The sequence below is a fragment of the Falco punctatus genome, assembly GCF_963210335.1.
Source record: "Falco punctatus genome assembly, chromosome: 5".
Taxonomy (NCBI): Eukaryota; Metazoa; Chordata; class Aves; order Falconiformes; family Falconidae; genus Falco; species Falco punctatus.
In genome coordinates this window covers 52,853,721-52,878,260 of record NC_137584.1, presented here as the reverse complement: position 1 = coordinate 52,878,260, position 24,540 = coordinate 52,853,721, and the positions used below count along the sequence as shown (strand labels likewise).

The following is a 24,540-nucleotide window of genomic DNA, read 5'->3' as shown; positions in this document are numbered from 1 at the left end:
AAAGACATGGGCATAAGCATAAGATGACACCCACAGCATATCAGTAAATTAAAGCCAGGCTCCTTTTAAAGTGAGTAAAACTCACCACAAATCTTACAACAAATATCTACTACAGGACAAACTGGAATGACTGAAGATGGCGGGTGGAAGGAGACAGCCTCTTGGAATATTTTTTGTGAGAAATGAAAGAAAGTGGACAGTTCTAACTACAGCTGCACTACTGAAACATCAGATTCCTGTAACCCAGCAGAAGACTAGCATGATGATGTCCTGTAAAAGAATCTGTCCTATTTCACTAGATGCATATTCCCAGTAGGATCCTACTATGAGTAAGGATGTTTAAAACATTTAAATGAACATTTTCTCCGATGAAGGTAATCATTCAATACTCATATTGAAAGACAGTTGCAATGTGGAAGTAGGACCTGTACGTCACCGACCTGTTATTCTTGGCAGTCACAAACAGCACAGAAAAGACAACATAAAAATTCTTGAGATCTAAATGGCAATGGCTATTTTTATTCTTTTCTTTGGGTATGTGAGACTCACAAAGACAGCTGCTTGATGGTTACTGTTTCTTATTTTTCCTACTGTTGGAGAATTCCAACTCACCCAAAGTCACTCAAATGATGTTTTAGCATCTACTTAAAGCTGCCAGAATGCAGATCACCGGAAGGCAGTAGACCTATGTTAGGATACCTTGCCTAGCCTTCTAACAGATGGAAAAACTGCCTAGATGTTTCGTTTTCAGACAAGCTCGGGTAAAGCACAATGCTCATAACCTGTATGGAAAAAAGTATCTAGTACAAATTCAAAGGTCAGCGACAGGCTCTCAGCTCCAAGAAGCCTACAGAGATAACTTCGCATCATTAAACTTATTATTCATATTACTTATTCATTACCTAAAATGATTAATAATCAAAATAATAATTAATCATAAGTTATTATTCATTTTAAATTCCCATATTATTCATATCACCTGTACTGAAACTACCCTTATGAGCTCCACAATTTATATTTGTTACTAAAAACTTCAATGGAAACTGAGAGAATCACAAAACATCCTGAAGTGGAAGGGACCTACAAGGATTGTAGGAGTCCAACCCTGACTCAGGGCAACCTGGAAGTTAAACCATACGTCTAAGAGCTGGTTGAAATGCTTCTTGAACACTGACAGGCTTGAGGCCACAGGGTAGTTGTCTGAGTGCTTGACCACCCAGGTAAAAATCTTTGTATATAAACAGTTGTAGGTTTCACTCAGCTCCTTCACAACGAAACACGATGCAGAATGTGAACCAGACTGGACACTGTACACTGGAACCTAGGAATCACAAGATGACATATAGCCCAGTAAAGTGAGAATACGGGCACACAAATTAATTTCTACAAGGTGAGCTAAAACGTGAACTTGGAGCATGCATCAGTAAGCTCACAGGAGTTCAGGAGCACACATTCAATTCGTGTGATCATCTTTTTCCCCCCATCCCTTAGATACAATACCACAGTAGTACTGGGAAGCCACAATAACTATGAATTCACTGAGCAACAGCACTGTCATTCTAGATGAGCTGTCTTGCTATAATGAGCAGTCTTCACACACACAGAGTAATTTTTGTATGTAGGACATGATGCTAATAGATTTACTGGTGTGAGCATGAAAAAAAGCCTGTAGTGTCTCACTTTTTCTGCAGGCCTGTGTTTTGTCATTGGGGTCTAGCTGTAGATTCCATCAGAGAGGTTTCATCTGAATTTTTTTCAAGTCTACAGTATGAATAGCTATCTCTGAACTAGTCTTATGGCTCTGTCACAGTCTATGGAAAGAAACATGGATTTTAGAGTGCTTTGTCTGACCAGAAGTACATACCATTTTAGAATGAGACAAATCATCTTGTGCTGCACTAATTACTGCTTACTACAATGTAACCTACCCAAGCCCATCCATTCAGTCACAGCAATCTCACCTCTTAATATTCTGTTTCAGAGAAAGCAGGCTCCAGGGGATCTTGGGCACTGAGCTACCCACGCGCTATGAAGCAGTTATTTTTAAGGGTCTTGAAGTTGAAAAACATAGAATTAAAGATCATTACCTCTTCTCTATAGAAGTCTTATGAGTTTTCTTGCATCCACTGAGATTACCATTTACTACTGCCTCACACGGCAGTTCTTGGAAGTTGTTTCAACTGCTGCTGATTGCTCAGCTGCTGTGACCAACGAGACACCAGGAGGACATTATGCCAGTACCTGTCAGATACTCTTGCCTGATGTGAAAGCAAGAAGTGCTGCTGCTCTTTAAGTCACATCCACTCCATTTCCTAAAGATGGCTACAGGGAGCTTTTAAGTTAGAGCAGCTGCTGACCTCTTCCCTGACTGCTCAGTGTGAGAACAGATCTCCCCTAGATTTTCTTCCCTCCTCCTATGGCACTATCACTCCCCTCCTCCCCTTACTCTGCACATCACTAAGAATAAGTCATTACTGCTAAGTGCTGCGGTTATCTCACAGGTGTCCAGTAACAGGACAAGAGGAAATGGACACAAACTGAAACACAGAATTTTATCTGAACGCAAGAAAACCATTTTTACTGTGAGGATGCTGAAATACTGGAATAGGTTGCCCAGAGCTGTTGTGGAGTCTTTTTCCTTGGAGGTATTCAAAACCCATCTAGACAAAGTCCTGGGCAGTATGTTCTCGCTGACTCTGCTTGAGCAAAAGGGTTGGACTCGATCTCAAAAGTGTCTCTTCTAACCTCAGCAATTCTGTGGTTCTGTGTCTCTGCCTCCAGAATGAATACAAACCTGCCTATGTACACACACTGAGGTTTTAAGAACTAAGTTCTCAAACCAGACCAACTACTGCTGCTTCAGTTAAAAAGAGACTGAAGTCTAACCTAAAACAAGTACAATGTATCTGGCTGCAGAGGCTGTTCAGAATATTAGACTGGTGTAAGCCCTAAATATCTACGAGACCACAGTTAGAAAACAAAAAAAAAGGAGAGAGAGAGAGAGACAGGCATAAAGATGTTACAGTAATAAAAGTTTACTTGGATATTAAAAATCTGACATAGATAAGAAGTCAGAACCTACCAAAGACTTAGGCAGCTTTATGTTCTTCTTCCTTAGTTTCTTGTAGCCACAACACACTATCAACATTAGACTCAGGCTCAGAATAACACCAAACAGAACGCTGATATATTGTATGCCTAAGAAGTCAGAACAAAATCTGTTAGGGAGTTTGGAAAAATAAACCACTGCTCTTACCACTTTGAATAATTTCCAAAAGGAATAGCTCAGAATGCTTAGCTGCAATGTGTGAATTTGTCAATTTACCACCTTTTTCACTCAAGAAAACTTTATCTATAAAGCATTATAACAAGCAAATAGTTAGAATGACAGAAGATTTTCATTTTTTATAAACACAACCATGTTTTTATAGAGGTAAAGGAATTTTGTAACTTATTTTTTGTTCCTTAGAGGTGACAGATGGGGATGAATATATTTGTACGTTTTTCATGCGATAGCATGTTAACTGACATATTACACATACTCTATGTACAATAAAGTTAAAATACAAAACCTTCCAAAACATAGAATTTTAAACTATTACTAGTAAGATTCTACTAGTCTAACTCTCTTTAATTTCCTTCTCCTCAATCATACCACTGCTTTTGGTCATTAAAGAACAAACACAACCGCTTCTAACAATTCTTTTCTCTAGTGAAGTTTTGGGCCATAATGAAGTAGCATTAAAATTTTTGTAAGAGCTTATCAGAGATATAACATTGCGTCACTAGCTGCCTTTGTTCTCTTTAATTAAGACATTAATACCTCAATTTTATGACAAGTTTACAGTTGCTCAAACTCAGGAAAGTATATAGATTTTCCTCAGTGATGACGCTGAGCAAAAAGCCATTTGCTAGAAGAGAGACAAGGCTTCTGAAAACCGTCTAACTTGGTGAATTGTCCATTTGTCATTTCTTAATTACACCAATGATCAGATGCAATGGAAACAGGCTTTGTAATACCAATGAAGCATAAAAAGCATCCAGAAAAGTCGGTTATTTGAAAATAATACATGATCTTTAAAGGTCTTCAGAACCGGGAAGTGCACTTGCAAAAGAACAACCATGCCTTCCCTTTTTTCATATTCTCCCACAGGCAACCAAGACTTCCCATGGCTACATCAGAGCCTGAATACTTAGATCAGATCTCTAGTCAGACTCAGTATGTCCTTATTTAATATTTAGAATCCTCTTACTCAATATCTGCCTGAGAGGAACATGAATGCAGCTTTCGTCTGATGGGGCACCAACCATCAGACCATCATAAAAATTTCCCTTTGCTGAAACACAGTAAGTGGAACCTTCAGCAGGAATTGGGATGCTGACGCTACATTTATCCACCGTACAGTTGTCTTCAGGGAACACTTCTTCAACCTGCAAAAAACGGAAGTCACGTTACATCATTTGATATAACAATATAAATGTTACAGTACCTTCCAACACTTCTAAAAATGTTAGCACACCATTACATGTGGTTTCTACATCATCTATGTGTCTCGCAAAAGCTCTGTGAACTTTGGCTAACAGCTTATGAGCTACCTTAAGATGCTGTATTTGATTACATCATGGTGCTTTCAGCTAAAATTTGTGCTGTTGATAGTCTAGATTTGCATTCCTAATGCACATATAGCTGGATACATATGAATAGGTAACTATAAACAAACATACCTACTACCATTTTCCTCAAGTTCACCCTCCATGATTACTAAATAAAGTGGTATCACTATCTTAAAAGGTAATCTTCCTAAATGAAAGGTCTGTCTAGACCAGTGAAAGGGGCACAAGTAAAGTTACCAATGTTTTAGCATATATGCAGAAGCAATAGAACAGGAAAAAGTAACTGTCTCACATACACATAATGCAAGAATCATGTTGTTGTCCTAAGACACCCATCTGGACAAATAAAAACCAGACCTTCCAGTCCCAGTATGATGCACTTGACATTTTAGGGCAGTAGTCCTACATTACGTTCAACTATTTTCTTGGTATCTGTTGGCTCTGCATGCCATAGGAGTGAACCCCTTGTTTATGCATTTAAGGTAAACAAGTCTTCTTAATTTGAAGTTTTCATTTTGGTACTTACCTGTTTTTTACTATCCCAAAAAGTCACCAAGTACATGAGCTCTTGTTCAATCCAAGGAAGAAGCTCCACAGATGGGAATGCAGGATGGTAAATATCAACTATGATTTTATCGTCATGCCTTGAGAGATTCAGTTTTGGTGGTCCTACTTTTCCTGCAACACATTGCGCCTTTGCTATTAGGCAAAAGCTTTTACCATAAAATATGCTATTTATAGTTAGCTTCCCAAAATTAATCAGAGATTGGAGAAGAATTACATGTTTATTTCAATGCTATTAATGTTGTATAGCTGTGACACTTAGAAGTAACGGAGGCATTTGGACACAATCATGAATCTGCTTCCAGGATAGAAACTGTCCGTGCAGAATTTCACTGCTAAGCAACCCAGCTTTCCTATACACATAAGGACATAAAAATTCAGCTCACTAACAACAAAAAAACCCAAACCAATTAAACATATATGTGTGAACAAGAACAGAACAAAAAAATAAACCACACTGAGCTAAACCATACTGTACCAAAACAAAGGCTATTTGAAAATCTAAACAAATCTCATCTTGAGCAACAGTACTTAGGAAGCCCGATTTGCTGTTGCAATAGCTTACATGAATTTTTTGTGCCTAATGATCTGACTGAACATGTAAGTTTCTTGTTCAATGGGAAAATATTTTGTCCCTCTCCTCCATGCATGGCTACCACTTTTCTACAAACTATCAAACTCAACATTACCATGATTTCTGTCCCTTCGTCAAACACTGGAAACCAGTCACTGATTCCAAGTCATGGGAGCATTGGGTAAAGCACAGTCCAAGTCAGGGAGAAGCGCATGGGCAATGTTCTGCCTGAAAGCTGTACGTTGAGAATGGAGCAAGTACAAGAGGAAGTCTCTCAGTCTTTCCTCACTCTGTTGTGCCTGCTTTGCATACACATATACTGTCCCACACAACACTGGGGCCTGCCACGCTGCTTTGGACAGGTTGTCCCGGAGTCCAGACACACAATTTACTCCTACAATATTCATATGAAAACCTATGATTTCTCCCAAAGCAGCCCAAAGGGTTCATGTGAACAATGAGTAACTGTTACTTATTCAGCTACAGTGGACTCCCATAGCTTCTGGATAGCATCTAGACACCCAAAGCTGTCAGTACATCGGATTATAGTGTCAAGCAAGGCATCACCAACCACCTGAATATTACTTCAGTGATACCTAAAGGTCCACAGCTCCCAGTGGCAGTTCCCTACCATAAACTGGTGTCTGGGACATCAAGCAAGAATATGGGAAGGATGGACAAGAGTGCACCATCAGCATTACCTTCTTGCCTTTAGAAGTTTTGAAAAAAATATCCAGATGCTGCAGTGACAGGGCTAACAAGTCCTTACAGAAGCAGAACTACAGAAGTTCCTACTGAACAACCACCATACTTTATTTCATCCTGGAATCCTGACTTTCTGGTACTCCCAAATGAGACAAAATAATACAGCAAATAGGATAATTACTACCTTTTTAAATTTAGGGAAAATATTACAAGGTTTAGTTTATGATGGAACTTACCGTGCTTTTTCAAAATAAATTCACTCGTCTCAACATAGTCAGACTGTTGTGACCCAACAACAGCTTTAACTCGAAGCCAGTAAGAGGCAAAAGGCTCATTTATTTCCCTTGAGAGATCACAAAAATGAGCTGAAATGTTCATGCACGTGGAGATGATCTTATAGTGACCTAAACTGTAGAAACAGATCAAGTAATAGTTAATACAATTTCAGCTGCACAACATTGTACAATACACTGCCTGTGACAAAATATCTATAAGGGTGACCAAGCACTGGCACAGGTTGCCCAGAGAGGTTGTGAAGTCTGCATCCCTGAATATATTCAAAAGCCATCTGAACACGGTCCTGGGCAACCTGGCTCTAGGCTAACGTGCTCAAACAGGGGGCTGGACACCTCCAGAGGTCCCTGCCAGCCTCAACCATCCCGTCACTTGACAAATTTTGCTTTATTTTACACTTACGTAACCTTCACCCTAATGACTTCCCCACACAGAAATAAAAGAATTTACCATGCACAGATTGCTTTTATACGCTTCTAGAGAACATCAGGTACAGGAAATAAGAATAAGAACTTACGAGTAAGGTTTGATTTCCACAATAAAACGAGGAGTTTCAGACATAGGTGGGTATTGCCAATATAAGATGGTTTTGAAATTTTCAGATGTTACTACAATCTGTGTTGGTAAAGGCACTGGAAGAAATAGAAAAAAAAAAAAAATCGCACTTTGATAACAGACCTAGTCAAAAATAAGAACCAAATATATTTCTAGATTATTTGGAAAAGGCAATATTTGGAAAAATTAAGACATAAAAATCACAAATACTTCCCCCCAAATGAACTAGTTTGTCACCAGTACAAACACATATGGGCCCTGCAAGCTGATTTATTGTTCTTCTCTCCTACAGAGACAGCTTGCTTCCTGTCCGCAACCCAGAACCTCAGATAAACCGGGCCCACTGAAAGCAAGTCCATCAGATAGCCCGTATCAGGTTGATAAGCTGTGACAATTATACCCCTATGTTGATATTACACAGATACACCAGCAAGACCGACAGTATGAATTTACTGAAGTTAGAGGAGATGAGCCCAGCTCCTGTAGATTTCTCTACTTCTCTTGCTCTTCAGAAACTGAATTGAGGGGTTGGGAGCGGGGAGAAGACAGACACACCAAAGCTGCAGTATCAGGGCAGGATTGAGCAGGACTATCCTGGAGCACAGACCATCTCCTGACTGCCTTGCCAACAGACAACAGGCCTGCTGGGGAAAGCCTGGATTCAAGGTGAATTTCTGACAATGCCATTTCTACCACTCCAGCAATATTTTTAGAAAGCTGTGATGATAAAAATACTAACATTTGTAAGGAATTTGAACGCTGAAGCTCCAACGCAGTTCCATATACAGGGAAGCATTTGAAGTACATTTAGTAAACAAAGTCAGAGGCAACTAGGTAAGCAATACAAGAATAAAAAGCAGCACTGATGTTTCCCCCATACACCAAGCTCTTGTTCTAAGCACCGACAGTGGCAGGGATATGGAGGGAGCAGCTGCAGGGGAAGGAAAACTACACGGTGTTCTACCTATGGAAGGCTGTCACATGGTGTTCAGAAGGAGGAAGAAGAAAGTGAAGGTCACAAATTATTTTAATTGTTACTTCTTAGCTTCTCAATGTCTGATTTGGCATCCTTAATATTCTCTTGATACAGCATTTGTAAAATGATGACTGGTAACTCATATTTGACCTGCTCTAGGCTGCTGTTTGTACACAAAGCAACTGCTCCAATTTCACTCTGTGATATATTGAGGGGAAAGTAAACAATTTTCACATCTTGAGAACAAGACCACAGAGAACACTCTATGGAAAGTAATACACAGAGGCTGAAATACGCTATTAACCACGAAGATTTGACACACGTAACATACATTACTCTGCAAATGGTGCTGTGGTTTAGTTACGTTTCAATAGCTACAAAAGTGGTATTTCAGTTACTGGAAAAAAGGAACACAATCATCAAATTCTCAACCACAAGAAAAAAAAAGGTGACAAGTTGACAGAAGAGGTGTCAAAGCACACAAATCTTCCTTCAAACATTTAGTTTTAAGGCACACTGTAGTAAGCCTTACATAATTTTACTTTTTTGTACTATTATACAAATAAAACTATGCTTAACAAGAGTGAAAATGAAATCTCAGAACACATCTGAACAGCCAGTAGAAGCTACATGACTTTTATGCACGTTTATAGTTATGCAATTATATACCACTCTGCTTTCTCCTCCCTTTTCTTCCTCCCATCCCCACACTTTTGTTTTATTTTGCACATACAGTTGCTACCTGTGATTTCAGGAGAGAAAACTAAGCTACTCGGGGAGCCACTTAGCAGTGTTCCCCAAGAATCTGTTTTTGAGGGCCTGGGGGTCCATGAGTGCTGGTCAGCTTTTAAGATTCATCTTTTACAAGCAGCAGGCTTCTTTTAGATCTTTTTTAAGATTCATCTTTTAGAAGGAGCGGGCAATCCCATGGTGTCATAGGAAGCAGGGCAGATGAGCCTGGCTGAACAGGGAACTCCTTTTAGAGCTCCTGAGGAAAAAGAAATTGCACAATCTCTGGAAACAAATAATCTTTGCAGGAAGATTACAGAGCCATGGTTCATAGGAACAAGACACAAAAGGCCAATACTGAACTAGAGTTAAAACTGGCATGTTGTTTCAGATACAAGAAAGGCATTTTTAAGTACATTAATAGCAATTGGAGGTCCGAGGAAAACATTGGACCAATACTTGTTGAAGATGGTCACCTGGCTAACAGGGATAAGAAAAAGCAGAGGCATTCAATGTTGAGGGTTTTTTTGCCTCAGTCTTGTAATAATACTGACAGACCTTGGGATGCCCAGTCCTCTGAGTCAAAGATCCTGAGTGCAGCAACAGTGTTTCACTGTTTGTGGACACTGAAATCGTTAAGGGGACAGCTGTATCGGCTGAATGTCCACAAATCCATACGGCTTGATGGGATTCACCCCAGAGCACTGAAGGAGCTAGCCGATGTTACAATAGGACCCCTCTGGATCTACCAAAGGTCTGGGGAGGTCCCTGCTGCCTGGAAGCTAGCCAACACTATTCCAATTTACAAGAGCAGCATGAGGAAAAGACCCAAGAAACTACAGACCTCTTAGTCCAGCCTCAGTACCTGGAAAATTATGGAAAAGATCATACCAGGTGCTACTGAAAGACGTTTAAAGAACTATACAATCATCAAGCACAGTCAATGCAGGTTCAGAAAAGGGAAGTCCTGTTTAACTAATGCAATATCTTTCTATGATAAAGTCATCCGTCTAGTGTATGAAGGGAAAGCAGTAGATAAAGTGTTTTTCTGGATTTTAGTAAGGCTGTCGATACCGTCCCTCAGCACTCTTCTGGACAAATTGTCCACCTGCAAGATGAGCAGGTACCTGGTGCTCTGGAAGAAGAACTGGCTGAATGGCAGGGCTTGAAGGAGTGTAGTGAATGGGGCTATGTTTGGATGGCAACCGGTCACCAGCGGTATTCCTCAGGGCTCAATTCTAGGGTCTGTTCTGTTCAAAATTTTTACCAAAGATCTGAATGCAGCAGCTGAATGCACCATTAGCAGATTTGCCAACGATACTAAACTGGGAGGTGCTGTTGACTGTCACAAGGCACAAGATGCCTTACAGAGGGAACCAGATAGATTGGAGCATTGGGCAATGATTAATGGAATGAAAATTTAACAAGTCCAACTGCCAGATTCTGCACCTGGGATGGAGTAACACTGGGCACAAGTATGAATTGGGAGAGTAGTGCCATGGGAATGCAATACTCTGAAATACTTGTGAATGCTGACTGACCAACTAGAATAAAAAGCATCTACCAAGTCAGGCCCCTGCAGCTCCATGACAGACTATTTGACCTAATTCCATCCAGAGGCTATTTTTCACGTGCTCCAGCTCTGAGACTACAAAGGAACTAGCAGAAAACAAGCCTTCATCATGAAAAGACAACTTTCTTCACAACTATGCCACCACATAAACCACCTTAACAGCCATCAGGAACATCATCACCACGTCAAGATCTCCAACAGCACTACGCACTACGAGTTGGCCTTGATCACTTACAGGAACGAGTTTACACACACCATCAGCTTATCTTTTTCATCCTCGCTCTTAACAACTTTTCTTTCAGTGATCAAATCAGTCAAAGCACTATCTCCCTCTCAGATCTTTCACTCCATATCCTCCAGATAGACCTAAAGGGCACCTTTCAGCACGAGTTGAGAAGCTAAAAGTTCTAACTCTACTTACAAACAAAAGCCAGTCAAGACATAGGTTTATAGCACACCTCCTCTCACCACATTAACCTCTCTCTGTTTCACAAGCCAAGAATTATCTCCCTCTTTTTCTAAGGGATGACACCTTATTACTCCATCCACCACTTCCCTTACTCTCTAGAGGTACCAGCCCTGCCATCTATCAAGTGGTCTAACGGATATGTAGTAAAGTCAAATGTAAATTGTTCTCGCTTGTATTTATTTTTGAGATTTTCTGGTTCTACTTTAAAGCCAAAAAAAGCCTGAAAACTCATCTCCTTTCCCTAATTACACTGGTTATTTTCACAGAAGACTACCCCTACCTGCAAACCTCGCCTAACCAATATGAGTGACCAAGGACCTTACCCTTCAGGTAATTCAGCAATAATATACAGAAGCTTCACGCAAGTGACAGCAGCTTAAGATGTAGAAGTGACTGCTCAGCACTGCAATAGTTCAGACCAACAGACCTCAAAACAGACATGGAAAATGGATCAACTTTGCATCACCCATGAAGGTCACCTTTTAACCCCGTGGACAGGCAACTCCAGTCCCTTTCTTCAGATTTGTTATCTCCCCTGCTTGCCCTCCCTAGCCTATCAAGTGGTCTTCATTGTTCAGCTCACAGCCCCTTTACTCAGGCTGCCCATCTGACCGCTAATGGTTCTTCCTCCAGCCAGCACAGAGACAGAGCCCTGGGACACCCCTGCCTCCATTCTACTCCAGCGTCAAGACTACAGACCATAGAGAACACTGCAGATTTTCAGATCTTCATTGATGGTATTTCTGCATTTTTCCAGTTATAATGCTGCAATGTGAACACTGTTTTACTTAACCCATAAAAAAGCATTAATTTTTGAAACACGTTACGCTCTATGTTGTTCAGCAGGCACAACTGCAGAAAGATTATAGTGACTAGTGCCACAATGGGCATCTTTAAACATGAAACTCCTAATTTATAATAAGCATAAATGCAGCAACACTTAGCATGCAAATTCAAACAGTGAGAAAATAAGCGTGGAAACAGTGAGAAGAAATTCACATCATGATGTATTACTAAAGCTCTAGCTTGCCTCCAGTTCAAAATTCAAATGCAGTGATTTCCATCCACAGTTAGCTCTGTTCACCTTGCCTTGTAAAACTGCAATAGTGGCTGACAAAGGAAAGACGTCAGCAAGAACAATTTTCTCACAGAAATACAGAAATTAAATTGTATATGTGCACTGAGGAACAATGTAAGAGGAACTTCAAACAGCAGCCCTACGTCCAAAGAATAAAGGAATAAGAGGCAAAGGTATACCAGTCAGATTATCCTCAAAATCCAAGTATGCTTAATTTCTTATAGTACTCCTTAAAAAAATGTTAAAGAATTGGAATGTTGGAAAGTAAAGGATAGGAGTAAGGGAGGGGTGGAAGCAAACAAGCATGATCACAGGGTGACCCAGTAGTTGAACATTTAATAGAGAACAGATGTGGGAATGCCAGAAGTTGAACATTTAGTAGAGAGCAGATGTGGGAATGCAACCACACGGTTTATCTCTGCAAATTCACACTTGCATCAGTTTATAATCGACATACACAACTCAGAGGCATGAATACTTATTTCCTCATATACAAACAACCCAGACCTCTGCTCCCATATTGGTGGCCAAGACCTCAGCAGGTGTGACTACTGTGGGGGGTTGTGTGTGTGAATATATATTATCAAGTACCTTCTCAACGTGCAGTTAACTAATGTATTTAAGTCTGAGACATTTACATCTTCAGCAAACTTGCATAGCAGACAGGAAGGAAATACATGTGGGAGGAAATTAAAAACCAAATGCCACCAAAAGGCTTTTGTTTTACTGCAATATCTGCTGCTTGATTTCAGGCTGCTAAAAAAATTAAGGGTTTTTTTGGGGGGGTTGTTTTTTTTCCCCACAGTAACAGAAACAAGCATACTTAGTTGCATCTTCGAAGACTGAGGAAGATAACTCATAGAACTAATCCACCAGTTGCAAACAATATATGATATAGTTCTGCTTCAAAAGCACCCATCAAACCAAAAAATACTTGTTTTTATCTACAAGGCAAGTCTAACTTGTCTTGTTTTGTACATTCACTTCCCCAAGTCAAAACCACCACACTCCACGTCTTCCACAAACCTGAACAGGGTCAGACACATGAAACCAAAGAAAGATTTCTGTACCAGCTTGAAACTAGACTATCTTGTTCGCTATATGAATGTTACTCAATACTACCACCTATGGAAAGCACTCGTGAAAGACAAATTTGAAGCAGCCATATATTCAATAGCATCTATTTTTAAACCACATACAGAAAGGCTTAACATTTTTTGATGTATGTATATGTCCCACCTGTTCACTGAGGCTCAACAATGCATCACCCAACAGCAAAAAATTTAAATCAATTAACTGGAGAACAGGCCATTTCTGAGATGTAAAAATGAGACAGCTTCTAAACTGATGCTTGTATCTTGTGCAATGCCAAAGTTCATTCTCTTATTCTGACAGAGGCCATGAGGTATTACTGTATACATAGAGGCATTTGTCACCACTGTTCACAGAAGCAGAATTTAACTGGAAGTGCAATAACGTGTATAACAGAACAGGGCCTGATAAGTCCACAATGCAGACACTATGGAACGGCTATCTAGCTATCTGAGACACCAGCGACTTAAAGAACCACAGAGTTCAAGTTGCATGTTCTTATTAAACATCATTTAGGCACTAAAATACAGACTGAAAGCACAAATTGAAAGCTTAAGAAGTCAAACTGTGAACAAAAACCGAAAAACATCTTTTCAAAGTCTGCTCCTTTTTTGGATTTCCACAAAAAACTAACAAATCCTTATAAACCCCAAGTGATACATCATAGGAAAACAGTTTTAAGCCATTTCAATAGACCAAGAGGGACAACAGTTTGAACTTTGCTTTGCTGTGGATTCATGCCAAGTGGGAAAATCACCACTTAGTCTGTTACAAGACAGCCAGATACAATGCTAACAAATCAGTCCCTTTGGGGTCCCTGACTGGAAAAACCTGTGCACCTTGACTATATGCCCTGTGCTCCATCTGAGCTCACATAACCACTTTAACTGCACCCAAGAAGGGTAGCAGCTTTGCTGACTACACAAATCTAAAAAAGTGATCATCCTTAGCTCTCACCAGCACTGACAGAGAAGACAGACACATCTGCACTACCTGAGAATGGTTCTGCAGGACTCTGCAGCAATATACAACGAAAAAAAAAAAAAGGTGGCAAAAAGGCAGCCAATACCCTAAAAATGGATTCAGAGAGCAGCAAGTCTGTGCTAAGGGTGAAAAACAGCACATAGAAAGAACTGCCTGTTTCTGAAAGCTGCATTTCCTTCTTGAATAGTCCTCTTCAATCATTTAGAGCCCCACTTCAATCTGTCGTGAATCAAACAAAATTGGCCTGTAGTAAAGCAGAGTACAGGCATCTGGGAGGCAGAAGAGAGCTAGGGGCACTGCCCAGAACCACGGGACAGAATTTCAGCAGGAAAGGTTGGTGCTCAGCACAGGCTGCAAGAACACCAACCACTTGCCCTGGGGAACAATGGGAAATGGCAGAGGGGGGGCTCTGCCCACTGCCACCTTCCTCTTCAGGGCAGCACGCCTGGGTTAGCGTCCATCCATCTCCACCGTGCACTTCTGACAGGCCAGCACTGAAGGAACAGCCCTGATCCTGCCCTTGTCAGACTGCTGGAGGAGAGAGACCACCTGTGGCTGGCTTCAGCAGAAGCTCGACAGACTGGTAAACACCAAGAAGTAATGTACTGAAGAATATTTTTCCTGCTACATGCCTGGCCGCCTTCTAAGAGGCTGCAGCACGCAGCACATGTGGAAAGGTTTGTGCATGCTTGCCTTCACCCCTCCAAAAGAAACCAAATACACTCTTCTCTTGTAATGCCACTTCTATACCTTGACAGTACCTCCTTAACAAATTTACAAAAAACAAACTTAAATTAGTGCATTTAACAGCAGTTCTACACAGAAGGCTCTACCAGAAGTTCTCAAAAGATCTTAAATTCAAAAAGGAAATGACACTTGGTTTACAAGTGAAGGGAGCATAAAGACAAGGGTAAAATTTAAAGCTAGTAGTTTTTTAAATATTTAGCAAAATGAACTTAAATGATTTCACAAGAATCAGGAACAAACACTATACATAGTATTTAGTTCATTTTTACAGCTTCTATTTAAAATAGCTTTTTATTTCCTCGGTACTCAGAGGTTTGACACTGTTCCATGGGGCTTTTAAAAATCATAGTTTATGATAAAAACCTCCACAAGGTGGTATGCTGTACTGTGAAGAGAGGCAGACCCAGATCACCATCTTAAAAAAGCCACAGTAAGTTACACAAGTCACATTTTAACAACTATTGAAACAGCAGAAGCTAAATATTGTATTCTCTATTTTATGACTATTCTTCCCTTTTATTACACCTGAGAAATCATTATAACAGACAATATCTAAATACAGCACTTTCTGCCATCTGATTTGTGTTTGTTTGCAGCTGGACAGACAACTGCTATAACCGCCGATAATCTGACCTATAAAAGAACAAATCAAGAAGACCACCAAGATCATCACACACCACATGAAGTCACCTGCAAAACCGAAGCACACACACCTCCGTGGAAATCTGGCTTTCAATGTGCAAACAGCACCTGAACTGCTACCACAGTCTCAAACCTTCCTCCTACTACTTTGACCTTGTCCAGGGACCTCCTCTTCCAGGATATTTAAATGCAGACAGAGTTCCCATCAACAAGCCCGGAGCTCCACTGATGAGTCACAGGCCTACCAAGGAAGGCTCGTTAAGCACTCAGCTGTAGGGAAGGCAGAGGGTGTTCAGCTATTCAGACAACTGCTGTTACCTTGTCTGGCTTTTCTAAGGAAAATTGTCTCCCACAACAGAAGATGAAGTTGACACAGTATTTCCTCGTTGCACACTCAGCCTTAAGATATGTATTACATAACTGACACACCGGAAGCCCTACTAAAACTTAAGAATGGTATCACTGTATCATTGCAAAGGCAAGAATCATAAACATGCTTCAGAATTCCTCGTCTACTTTCATCCTTTCAGTATAAGCCAGCACTTCTGTTTGCATCCATGTAATAATGAAGTAAGGACATGGTATTAGTTCATCATTACAGACATAACCAGCATTTTCATTCAGCTAATACACAGCAGTATCTACTAAATTCCCTTCATAATGTTTTTGTTCACTAAAAAGTTAAGTTTTTGCTTAAGTGATGAAGTCTCTGAAGGGTACGGTTATACAAGCTGTGGCCAACCTGAATGCAAGTCAGCATGAAAGGTTTTGAAGACACAAAGCAGAGTTAACTCCACAGTATATTCTGCTCTTTTCACCTGAGGGTGTGCTGCACTCATACGCAGAAAAGTGAGCTTTTTGCTGCTCTGCAGCTCGCCATACCGACTGCACCATAGGTCTTACAGCAAGGCAACTCTTGTGCTGAACTAGGCTGGACTACAGCAGATTTGTTTTACAGCAGCTGATTGACTGGTATTGCGTTTTTACCTTGAAACTGCTTAATACAATGTAAAAGTAGCATATTCTATTAGCTATAAAAGCAGGCTCTTAAAAGAGGTGAAGTCCAGTCTCAAAAGACAGTATTTAACTTATCAAGCCTCCCTACTGCTAAAATGTGGGAAAAAAAAGTTTCCCTGCAAGGTTTCATAGTTAACAACCAGCCACCAAGTCGAACAAACTAAACACTCCAGATGTAAACTACCAAGGCACAAGTCAGCTGACAGATTACCATTTTTACTGTTCCTAGTCCACATCAGGTAAACCTAAGCAGTATTCTGAAGTCCCACACAGGGTGGCCCAGCCCCAGCAGCAACAGAGTTCAGTCACTTCAGCTGAGCATGGATCCAAACCGCACCAAGTCCCAATCAACCCGTACTACGCATTTGCAGAGTCCAAGGCACCTGGGAGCATAATCGGAGTTTCTGCAACCAACTGCTAGCAGCAGGAGAGTACTGCTGCATTTATCTATGTGTGGACACAATTTCAAGTCCTTTCATGAAGGGCATAACATGCACCACCCTGTAAACAGCTCTCAGTATTGCTGAAAACTCAATACATGTTCTCTTTTAACCTGAGCTGTTAGACAGCAATCTCGGAATTTAATGAGCTGTTCCAGTCTTGTCAACCAGAGTGTTTCTTTCATAATTTACTTGCAACAACTCTGCCCAGAGAAAAACCGCTGCTCCTCGCCGGCAGCTCCGCCCCCTGCCCACTCAGTGCTTGGCCGAAGGGTCCCCCCTCCCCTGTGGTCACGGCCATAACCCTGATGCCTCGTTTGGCCTCCCCGGTCTTGCACTCCCCATCTTTGCACTGAAATTCCCAATTTCTCTGCTTCTTCGGACATTGGCGTTTATAAAACACAGTGCTGCAGGCCTATTCGAAGCACACCCTGCTCCTGCTTTACGTGACAAAACGTACAAACACCTGAAATAACAACGAGTATCTGCCACCTCACAGCAGAGGGCTGTAACCACTTGTAACGGGCACCCTGACAAAGTCGGGGTTCGGCTGTAACCACCCCCAGACAGCAGCGACACGCTCCCAACGCGGCGAGGGTGCCGCGCCACCAGAGCCGATTTGCATGTCAGCAGATCTTCCACGGCAAAGCCTAACCTCGCCGCCGCGGGCGAGCTCAGCCGGCGCCGCCTCACCCCGGCGGGACAGCGCGGCACAGCACCCGGCGAGCGGGGCGATGCTGCACACAGCACGGCCTGGCGCCCCGCCGCCGCCCCGCTCCCGGCTGGACACGCGGGACCCTGCGCCCCCTCCCGCACCCGCGCAGGCAGGGCGGCGGCAGCGACGCAGCCCCGGCGGCACTCGGTCTCCAGCCGCTCCGGGATAGGGCAGGGCCCCGATGCCGCCACCAGTTCCGGGCTCGCCGCCCCGCTCCGCTCCCCTCACGGGACCCGCGCCGCCGGCCCGCCTATACCGGCCCGGCCCGGGCCCCCGTCCCAGCCCGTTACCTGCAGACCGTTGCTCCCCGCGGGAGGCCGCGCTCCGCCGGAGCGCCAGCAGCGCCGCGAGCGCCAGGAGGGCCAGCGGCACCCGCATAGCGCCCGGCGGCGGCTGGCGGCGAGCGCGCGGAGGCGGCTCCGGCTCGTGCTCCCGCGCCGCACCGCGATCCCCTCGGCCCGGCGGCGCTGCGACGCCTGCGCACTGCGCTCCCCGCGGGAAGCGGCGGGGCCGAGGGTCACTGCCGGGCGGGGGAGGGCCCGGCGGCGGCGGGGCGGGGGCTGGGGCTGGGGCGGGGCCGTCCGGGCAGGGGCAGGGGCAGGGCAGTGCCGGGGCAGGGGCAGGGGCAGGGGCAGTGGCAGTGCCGGCCGGGCAGGGCCAGGGCAGGGGCAGGGCAGGGCCGACCGGGCAGGGGAGGACAGTAGCCTGGCGGTGGCCCTTGGGCCACAGTGGCGGCAGTGAGGCCTTTTGCCTCCGCGGTGCCCTGGCCTTGTTTTATGGATTGTTTTGAAGTGCCAATGCTGTGCCATACCTGTGGGCCCCAGCCGCTGAAAGAGACTTCTGCTGCCTCCCCGTTTCTTCATAAACACAGAGTGTTCATCCTGTGGAGTTTTTCAGAAACAGTTCTTTGCGTTCCTACACATAGAGGAATCCTAATTTATGCCGAGAGCTTTTGTTCTTCCTTACAAATAACCTACATTGACATGCATTTAAAACAATTAAATGAAGTGCTGCCAAGCAAGATGGAGATTGCAGCTTTTTCTGCCTTCCTGTTGCTGTGCTTCCCACCCCGTGTCCCAGTGCCAGATAATTCAGCACCTTAACCACCCAGCCTCAGGGCTACCCTGGGTCAGCTAAGGAGGAGGACGCAGAAGAAACCTCCTCTGCCACACACCTCCCCAGCTGTAAGGAGAATGTAGCAGCTTTTTAAGCTCCTGCCAGAGGTTCTGCAGATAACGTTTTTTCTAGACTAAAATGGAGACAGCATGAAGGATCCCTGACACCCACGCTTCTTCCCAAGCTTTCAGAGACAGAAAGGAGGAAACAGTTACATGCCAGAGTCGTCATGCTTCCTCTTTGTCACACCTCTCACAGAAAATGTTAACTTCAGCCGCTCCCTCACCTTCATTTCCTGTCTCAGACTTTGTCTCAATTCCTGGAGAAAGGTATGGAGCAATTGCTTTCTTGCATCTGCATTTGCAAAATTGAGAAGACAGAACAATTTGCTGTGTGAGCAGGAATGAGTAGTAAGGAGAGGGGAGATCACAAGCCAGCACTGGGTGCTGAAGAAGAACACCTCACAGCTGCAGTCTCAGAAACGATGGTGTCCCACAGGTGATGAGGTGGTGGTGTGGGGTGTAGGGTCAACATGGGTTAAAAAGCCAAGAAGGAAATGGATTGAGAAACTATACTCACACTATGTAGCAATGCTACAGTCACAGGCTGACCTTTGTACTTAACGTGAGTGCGGTCATGAGCTTTACAACCAGCACATGCTTAACTGTCTTGATTGAAATATTGGCCGCTTGCTGGCATATGGATTTTACCTTCCTGAATGGTGGCATGCTTACATGATACTTTCTAACTAGGATGAGAGGAAACGGCCTCAGTCTGTACCGGGGGAGGTTTGGATTGGATGTTATAGAATAGTTCTTCACCAAAAGGGTTGTCAAGCATTGGAGCAGGCTGCCCAGGGAAGTGGCTGAGTCACCACCCCTGGAGGTATTTAAAAGTGCAGACATGACGCTTGGGGACAAGGTTTAGTGTTGGACTTGGCAGTGTTATGTTAACAGTTGGACTTGATGATCTTAAGGGTCTTTCCCAATCTAAATGTTTCTATGATTGAAATAGTATTTTACACAAAAGTAAGTGAGAACAAGGAATCACTAGCCCTAGATAAAACATTAGGTATTCTGACAGTCATATCAAGGGCTGACAGTGTGCCTAAGGTAGGTGTCACAGTGTGACCCTGGTGAAGGCCATGGTGGGCCAGGCTGTGCCCCTGCAGCCCATGGAGGTTAACGGTGGAGCAGATAGCCACCTGCAGCCCATGGGGGCACCCCACGCTGGAGCAGGGGGATGCCCAAAGGAGGCTGTGACCCGTGGGAAGCCCATGCTGGAGCAGGGTCCCGGCAGGACCTGTGGACCCGTGGAGAGAGGAGCCCAGCTGGAGCAAGGTCCTGGCAGGGCTTGTGACCCCGTGGGGGACCCACCCTGGAGCAGTCTGTGCCTGAAGGATGGCAAACTGTGGGAGGGAACCCATGCTTGGGCAGAGGAAGAGGGTGAGGAGTCCTCCTCCTGAGGAGGAAGGAGCAGCAGAGACAATGTGTGATGAACTAATCACACACCTCATTCCCTGTCCCCCTGCACAAGCTGCTGAGGAGGGGAGGGAGAGAATTCAGGAGTAAAATTAAGCCTGGGAAGAAGGGAGGGGTGAAGGGAAGGTGTTTTAAAGTTTTGGTTTTACTTCTCATTACCCTACTCTGGTTTGATTGGTATTAAATGAAACTAATTTCCCCAAGCTGAGTCTGTTTTCCCTGTGATGGTGATTGGTGAATGACCCCCCTGTCTTTATGTCAACCCATGAGCCTTTCACTGTATTTTCTCTCCCCTGCCCAGCTGAGGAGGGGAGTGATAGAGGAGCTTTGGTGGGCACCTGGCATCCAGCCAGGGTCAACTCACCACAAGAGGTAAGGAAAGGCTATCTAAGTATGTCCTTCTGTGAGCATGGAAAAGACAAGCATTATAAACAAAATCATAGTACAGTCAAAAGCTCTGTGCAATGCCATTGTGAACTTCTGTATATTTGTTTCTGATCTAGACCTCTGTAGTGATTTAACCCCAGGTGGTAACTAAGTACCACACAGCTGCTCGCTCACTCCTCCTCACCCGGAGGGATGGGGAGAAGAATGGGAAAGGAATGTAATACTCGAGAGTGGAGAGAAGAACAATTTAATAAGAAAAGCAAAAGCCCAGCTCAGGTCACTTGCACTGCTTCTTGTAAGGCTTGTCCTCCAATGGTTCAGGTAGTTGCTGCTATAGTCATTCTTATAACATGAAACTCAAACCATGGATTAAAACAATTTAAAGGTATATCCATTACAGTCTCCACCCCTAGTCCCTTTGGACCAGCCCATAGGGTTTAACATTGCAATTAACTCCTCCCCTGGCCCCTGCTCTGGCTTGGACTTATCCACAGACTGCAGTCCCTTAGGGTTGTACCTGCTCCAAGTGGAGCCTTGGCTATGAACTACACTCTCTCCAGGGGAATACCTGCTGCAGCATAGCCTTACCCACAGCCACAGTCCCTTCAGAAGTCAATCAGCTCCAGCATGGCTTTATTCCTGGTTGAAATCCCTCCAGGGCCGTACCTGCTCTGTCATGGGCTTATCCATGACCACACACTTTGAGGTGATCTAGCATGACCTCATGCAGAGCCACAGATGCTTCAGCTGTAGCGTGGACTTATCCACAGCCACAGATACTTTGAGATGTACCTTCTTCAGCCTGGACTTGTCCTTGGGCCACAAGTTCTTCAGAGGCATACCTGCTGCGGCACAGATATCACCATGGCCACAGGCACTCCAAGATGTACCTGCTCAGGCATGGACTGATTCACGGCCACAGGGGCTTTGGGGTGTCCTGCTCCCATGTGGACTTATCCACAGGTCACAGTCCCTTCAACTCAGGTTCACGCTGGAGTTTCAGCCTGTCCAGTACAGCAGCACAGAAACAGCAGCGATGCCCTGGCCACCTGCCAGCCCAGGCACGTTCCCATGGCTGTTATCACAATGTTCCCGGGCACAGTGCAGTAAGATGATAAGCAGGACAGCAGGACAGCAAGCAGCGAAAGCAAAAAGCAGTCTCTAAGTGCTAGACTCTAATACACAGTAAGGCAAGCAAGCCCCATAGCAAACACCAAAACGCGATGATTAATAGCTAAACAGCAATAACAGCTATAAATTAGAAATAACACATTCCAATCAAATCTGCCATTATCTTGAACCCTTCGAGCCCCACGTTTGGTGCCAAAAAAGGACTGTCATGGTTTAACCCCAGCTGGTAACTAAGTACCACACAGTCGCTCGCTCACTTTGCCCTCACCCGGAGCGATGGGAAGGAGAATTGGAAAGGAATGTAAAACTCAAGGGTGGAGAGAAGAACAATTTAATAAGAAAATCAAAAGCCATACACACAAGCAAAGCAAAGCAAGGAATTCGTTCACCACTTCCCCTGGGCAGGCAGGTGTTCAGTCATCCCCAGGGAAGCAGGGCTCCGTCAGTGTAATGGCTACTCGGGAAGCCAAACACCGTAATACTGAATGTCCCCCGCTTCCTTCTTCTTCCCCAGTTTATACACTCAGCATGACATCATATGGTGTGGAATATCCCTTTGCGTAGTTGGGGTCAGCTGTCCTGGCTGTGTCCCCTCCCAGCTTCCTGTGCCCCTCCAGCCCTCTCGCTGACAGGGCCCAAGGAATGGAAAAGTCCTTGACTTGGTATAAACGTCACCCAGCAACACCAAAACCATCAGTGTGCTATCAGCATTGTTCTCACACCAAATCCAAATCACAGCGCTGCACCAGCTACTAAGAAGAAAATTGACTATCCCAGCTGAAACCAGGACAGCCTCGTAAGAGTAGAACTGTAGTCCAGAAAGATCATATCTTCTGTAGCTTTCTGGAAAAGGGTGCCATTAATCGAGGTGCAAAAATGTCTTCTGATAGAGTCCCACCTCATAAAATAGCCTAACACCACGATCAGTCTCAGAAGAAAAAATATTCAGTCCTTTGTTCTCTCTGACTAATCCAATATCTCTGTCTGATGTGGAAAGTCCCATGCAAAGTAATTGCTAAATATTAGCTATGCTTTAGAGATACTGCATATAGTGTTTTAAAGAGCTATAGTTATTCTATTATGCAGATCAGTCTTATACAGACCACACTGTTGTTTGACAGCCTACTGAGGAGAAAATAAAGAATTGAAATTACCTGTTTTGTTGGATGTTATGAGTTTCTAAAAAACATTTTCATAGCGTGAGTGAAGTATCACAATGCAAGATTCTGCAACTCTGCATGGTACCCAGGGATTAAAAATGCATAGCAGAACCATCTTATATACACAGGATAATCATTAATCAATTCTATGCAAATTAAGTATCATTTCTTATAAATGTATGTGGAGACTATTCAAAAGCAGAATTGTATTATAAATAATGTGGAGGTCTGAGAATGGGCAAAGATACTTTCAACACTACACATAACACAGAATAAGATATGAAGAAAAAAGTAAGAACCTAACTTTAAGGTATTTTTTAATCGTTGTGATTGAGTGGATTCTAACTGAAATTTGTGTATGCTTGTAATATTTGAGGTTATACTGATAGTCCTACTTCATTAGAGGCCCTTTAATTTTTATTTTGAAGTAATCTGAGAAACAGTTCCTAGTGAGAGAAAGGTATGCAATATATTCTCTTTGGCAACAATCACAAGAGCATGATATCTGACTGGGTGTGCAATGTATGTGGACTGCTGAGGCAAGCAGCAGGTGTAGAACTCATACTTGCCATTTGAAGTGCTGACTTTGCCTAGTGAAGGTATCGTAGAGGACATGATGTGAGGATGGGACTTGCAAATCAGCACCATAAATTCCTAGGAAACCAGGCTTCATAAATTCTGCTGCTCAGAAAATTTTGTTATGTGAATATGTGTTGGATGAAGCAAGTTCTATTATCTGGGAAGAGAGGAGGACAAAGAAACTGCAATTGAAATAAGTATCAGAAAAAGAAGGTAGAGTCAAACAGAAAAATCAACACATTAAAAAGCCAGTGTGTACTGATACCAGCCAAGCTTTCATTTCTTTTTCACAAACATCCAAAGAGAATTTAACAGCCATTGCAATAGATCTCCTACAGTTGATTAACAGCAGAAAGAAGAAGCTGAAGATTTCCAGATACTCACTTGTACACAATGTTATGCTGTTACCCTTAGATATAGTTGAGATGGGGTAGGGCTCAGTTCAGGATCCCCCAGGGAAAGAGAGTATCCCTGAGCCAGGATACTTTTGGGCTTGTCCATGGACATGTGTTGCTGTGAGAAGTCTTGGAGAAATCTCAGATGACAGAGACTAGTTTTCAATTTTTTTTTTAACATCTTTTACATTTGAACCTGCCTTGCCAAATTTATCAATCCTTTGTTGCCTTAAGACTTTGTTAGATATAATTTGTTGGTTTTATGCTTCTGCTGTTTAAAAAGAACTACAGCACATTCAATAAACTAGTGGTGGGGCAGAAAACTGGCAAATCAGCTGAAGCCAGAATAAACACTTGGTCTTTACTCTCTATTTATTGTGTTGGGAGACCTGCTGTTATTGAGCTGTGTGCTCAAGACTGTGGACAATGGCATCAGATATTTTTTTTAATCAGTTATCAGGCTAACCAATTATAAGTGTATTGAACCCAGCAGAGGGAAATAGCAATTCCAGCATTTTAAGAA

General features: G+C 43.3%; 1 protein-coding gene and 1 long non-coding RNA gene across 5 annotated transcripts in view; one reads left to right on the top strand and one right to left on the bottom strand.

The window, feature by feature from the left end:
- IFNGR1 (interferon gamma receptor 1) overlaps positions 1-21,762 on the bottom strand; it is a 27,208-nt gene extending 5,446 nt beyond the window's left edge. The window contains exons 1-7 of one of the 4 annotated variants that reach the window (XM_080390178.1): positions 21,545-21,762; positions 18,580-18,649; positions 7,269-7,383; positions 6,694-6,866; positions 5,141-5,292; positions 4,254-4,431; positions 3,083-3,198 (exon numbers count right to left, since the gene is read on the bottom strand). In XM_080390178.1, the coding sequence (XP_080246304.1) occupies positions 3,083-3,198; positions 4,254-4,431; positions 5,141-5,292; positions 6,694-6,866; positions 7,269-7,383; positions 18,580-18,649; positions 21,545-21,592 (852 nt within the window). In that variant the 5' untranslated portion in view covers positions 21,593-21,762. Of the gene's footprint in view, positions 1-3,082; positions 3,199-4,253; positions 4,432-5,140; positions 5,293-6,693; positions 6,867-7,268; positions 7,384-18,058; positions 18,269-18,579; positions 18,650-19,099; positions 19,108-19,170; positions 19,192-21,544 lie in introns of those variants that run through there. The other 3 variants (XM_080390180.1, XM_080390181.1, XM_080390179.1) reach the window with 3 other exon arrangements.
- Positions 18,628-24,540, top strand: LOC308064925. The gene is made up of 2 exons (XR_013928596.1): positions 18,628-19,213; positions 24,508-24,540. It is a non-coding gene; the product is annotated as an uncharacterized lncRNA (long non-coding RNA).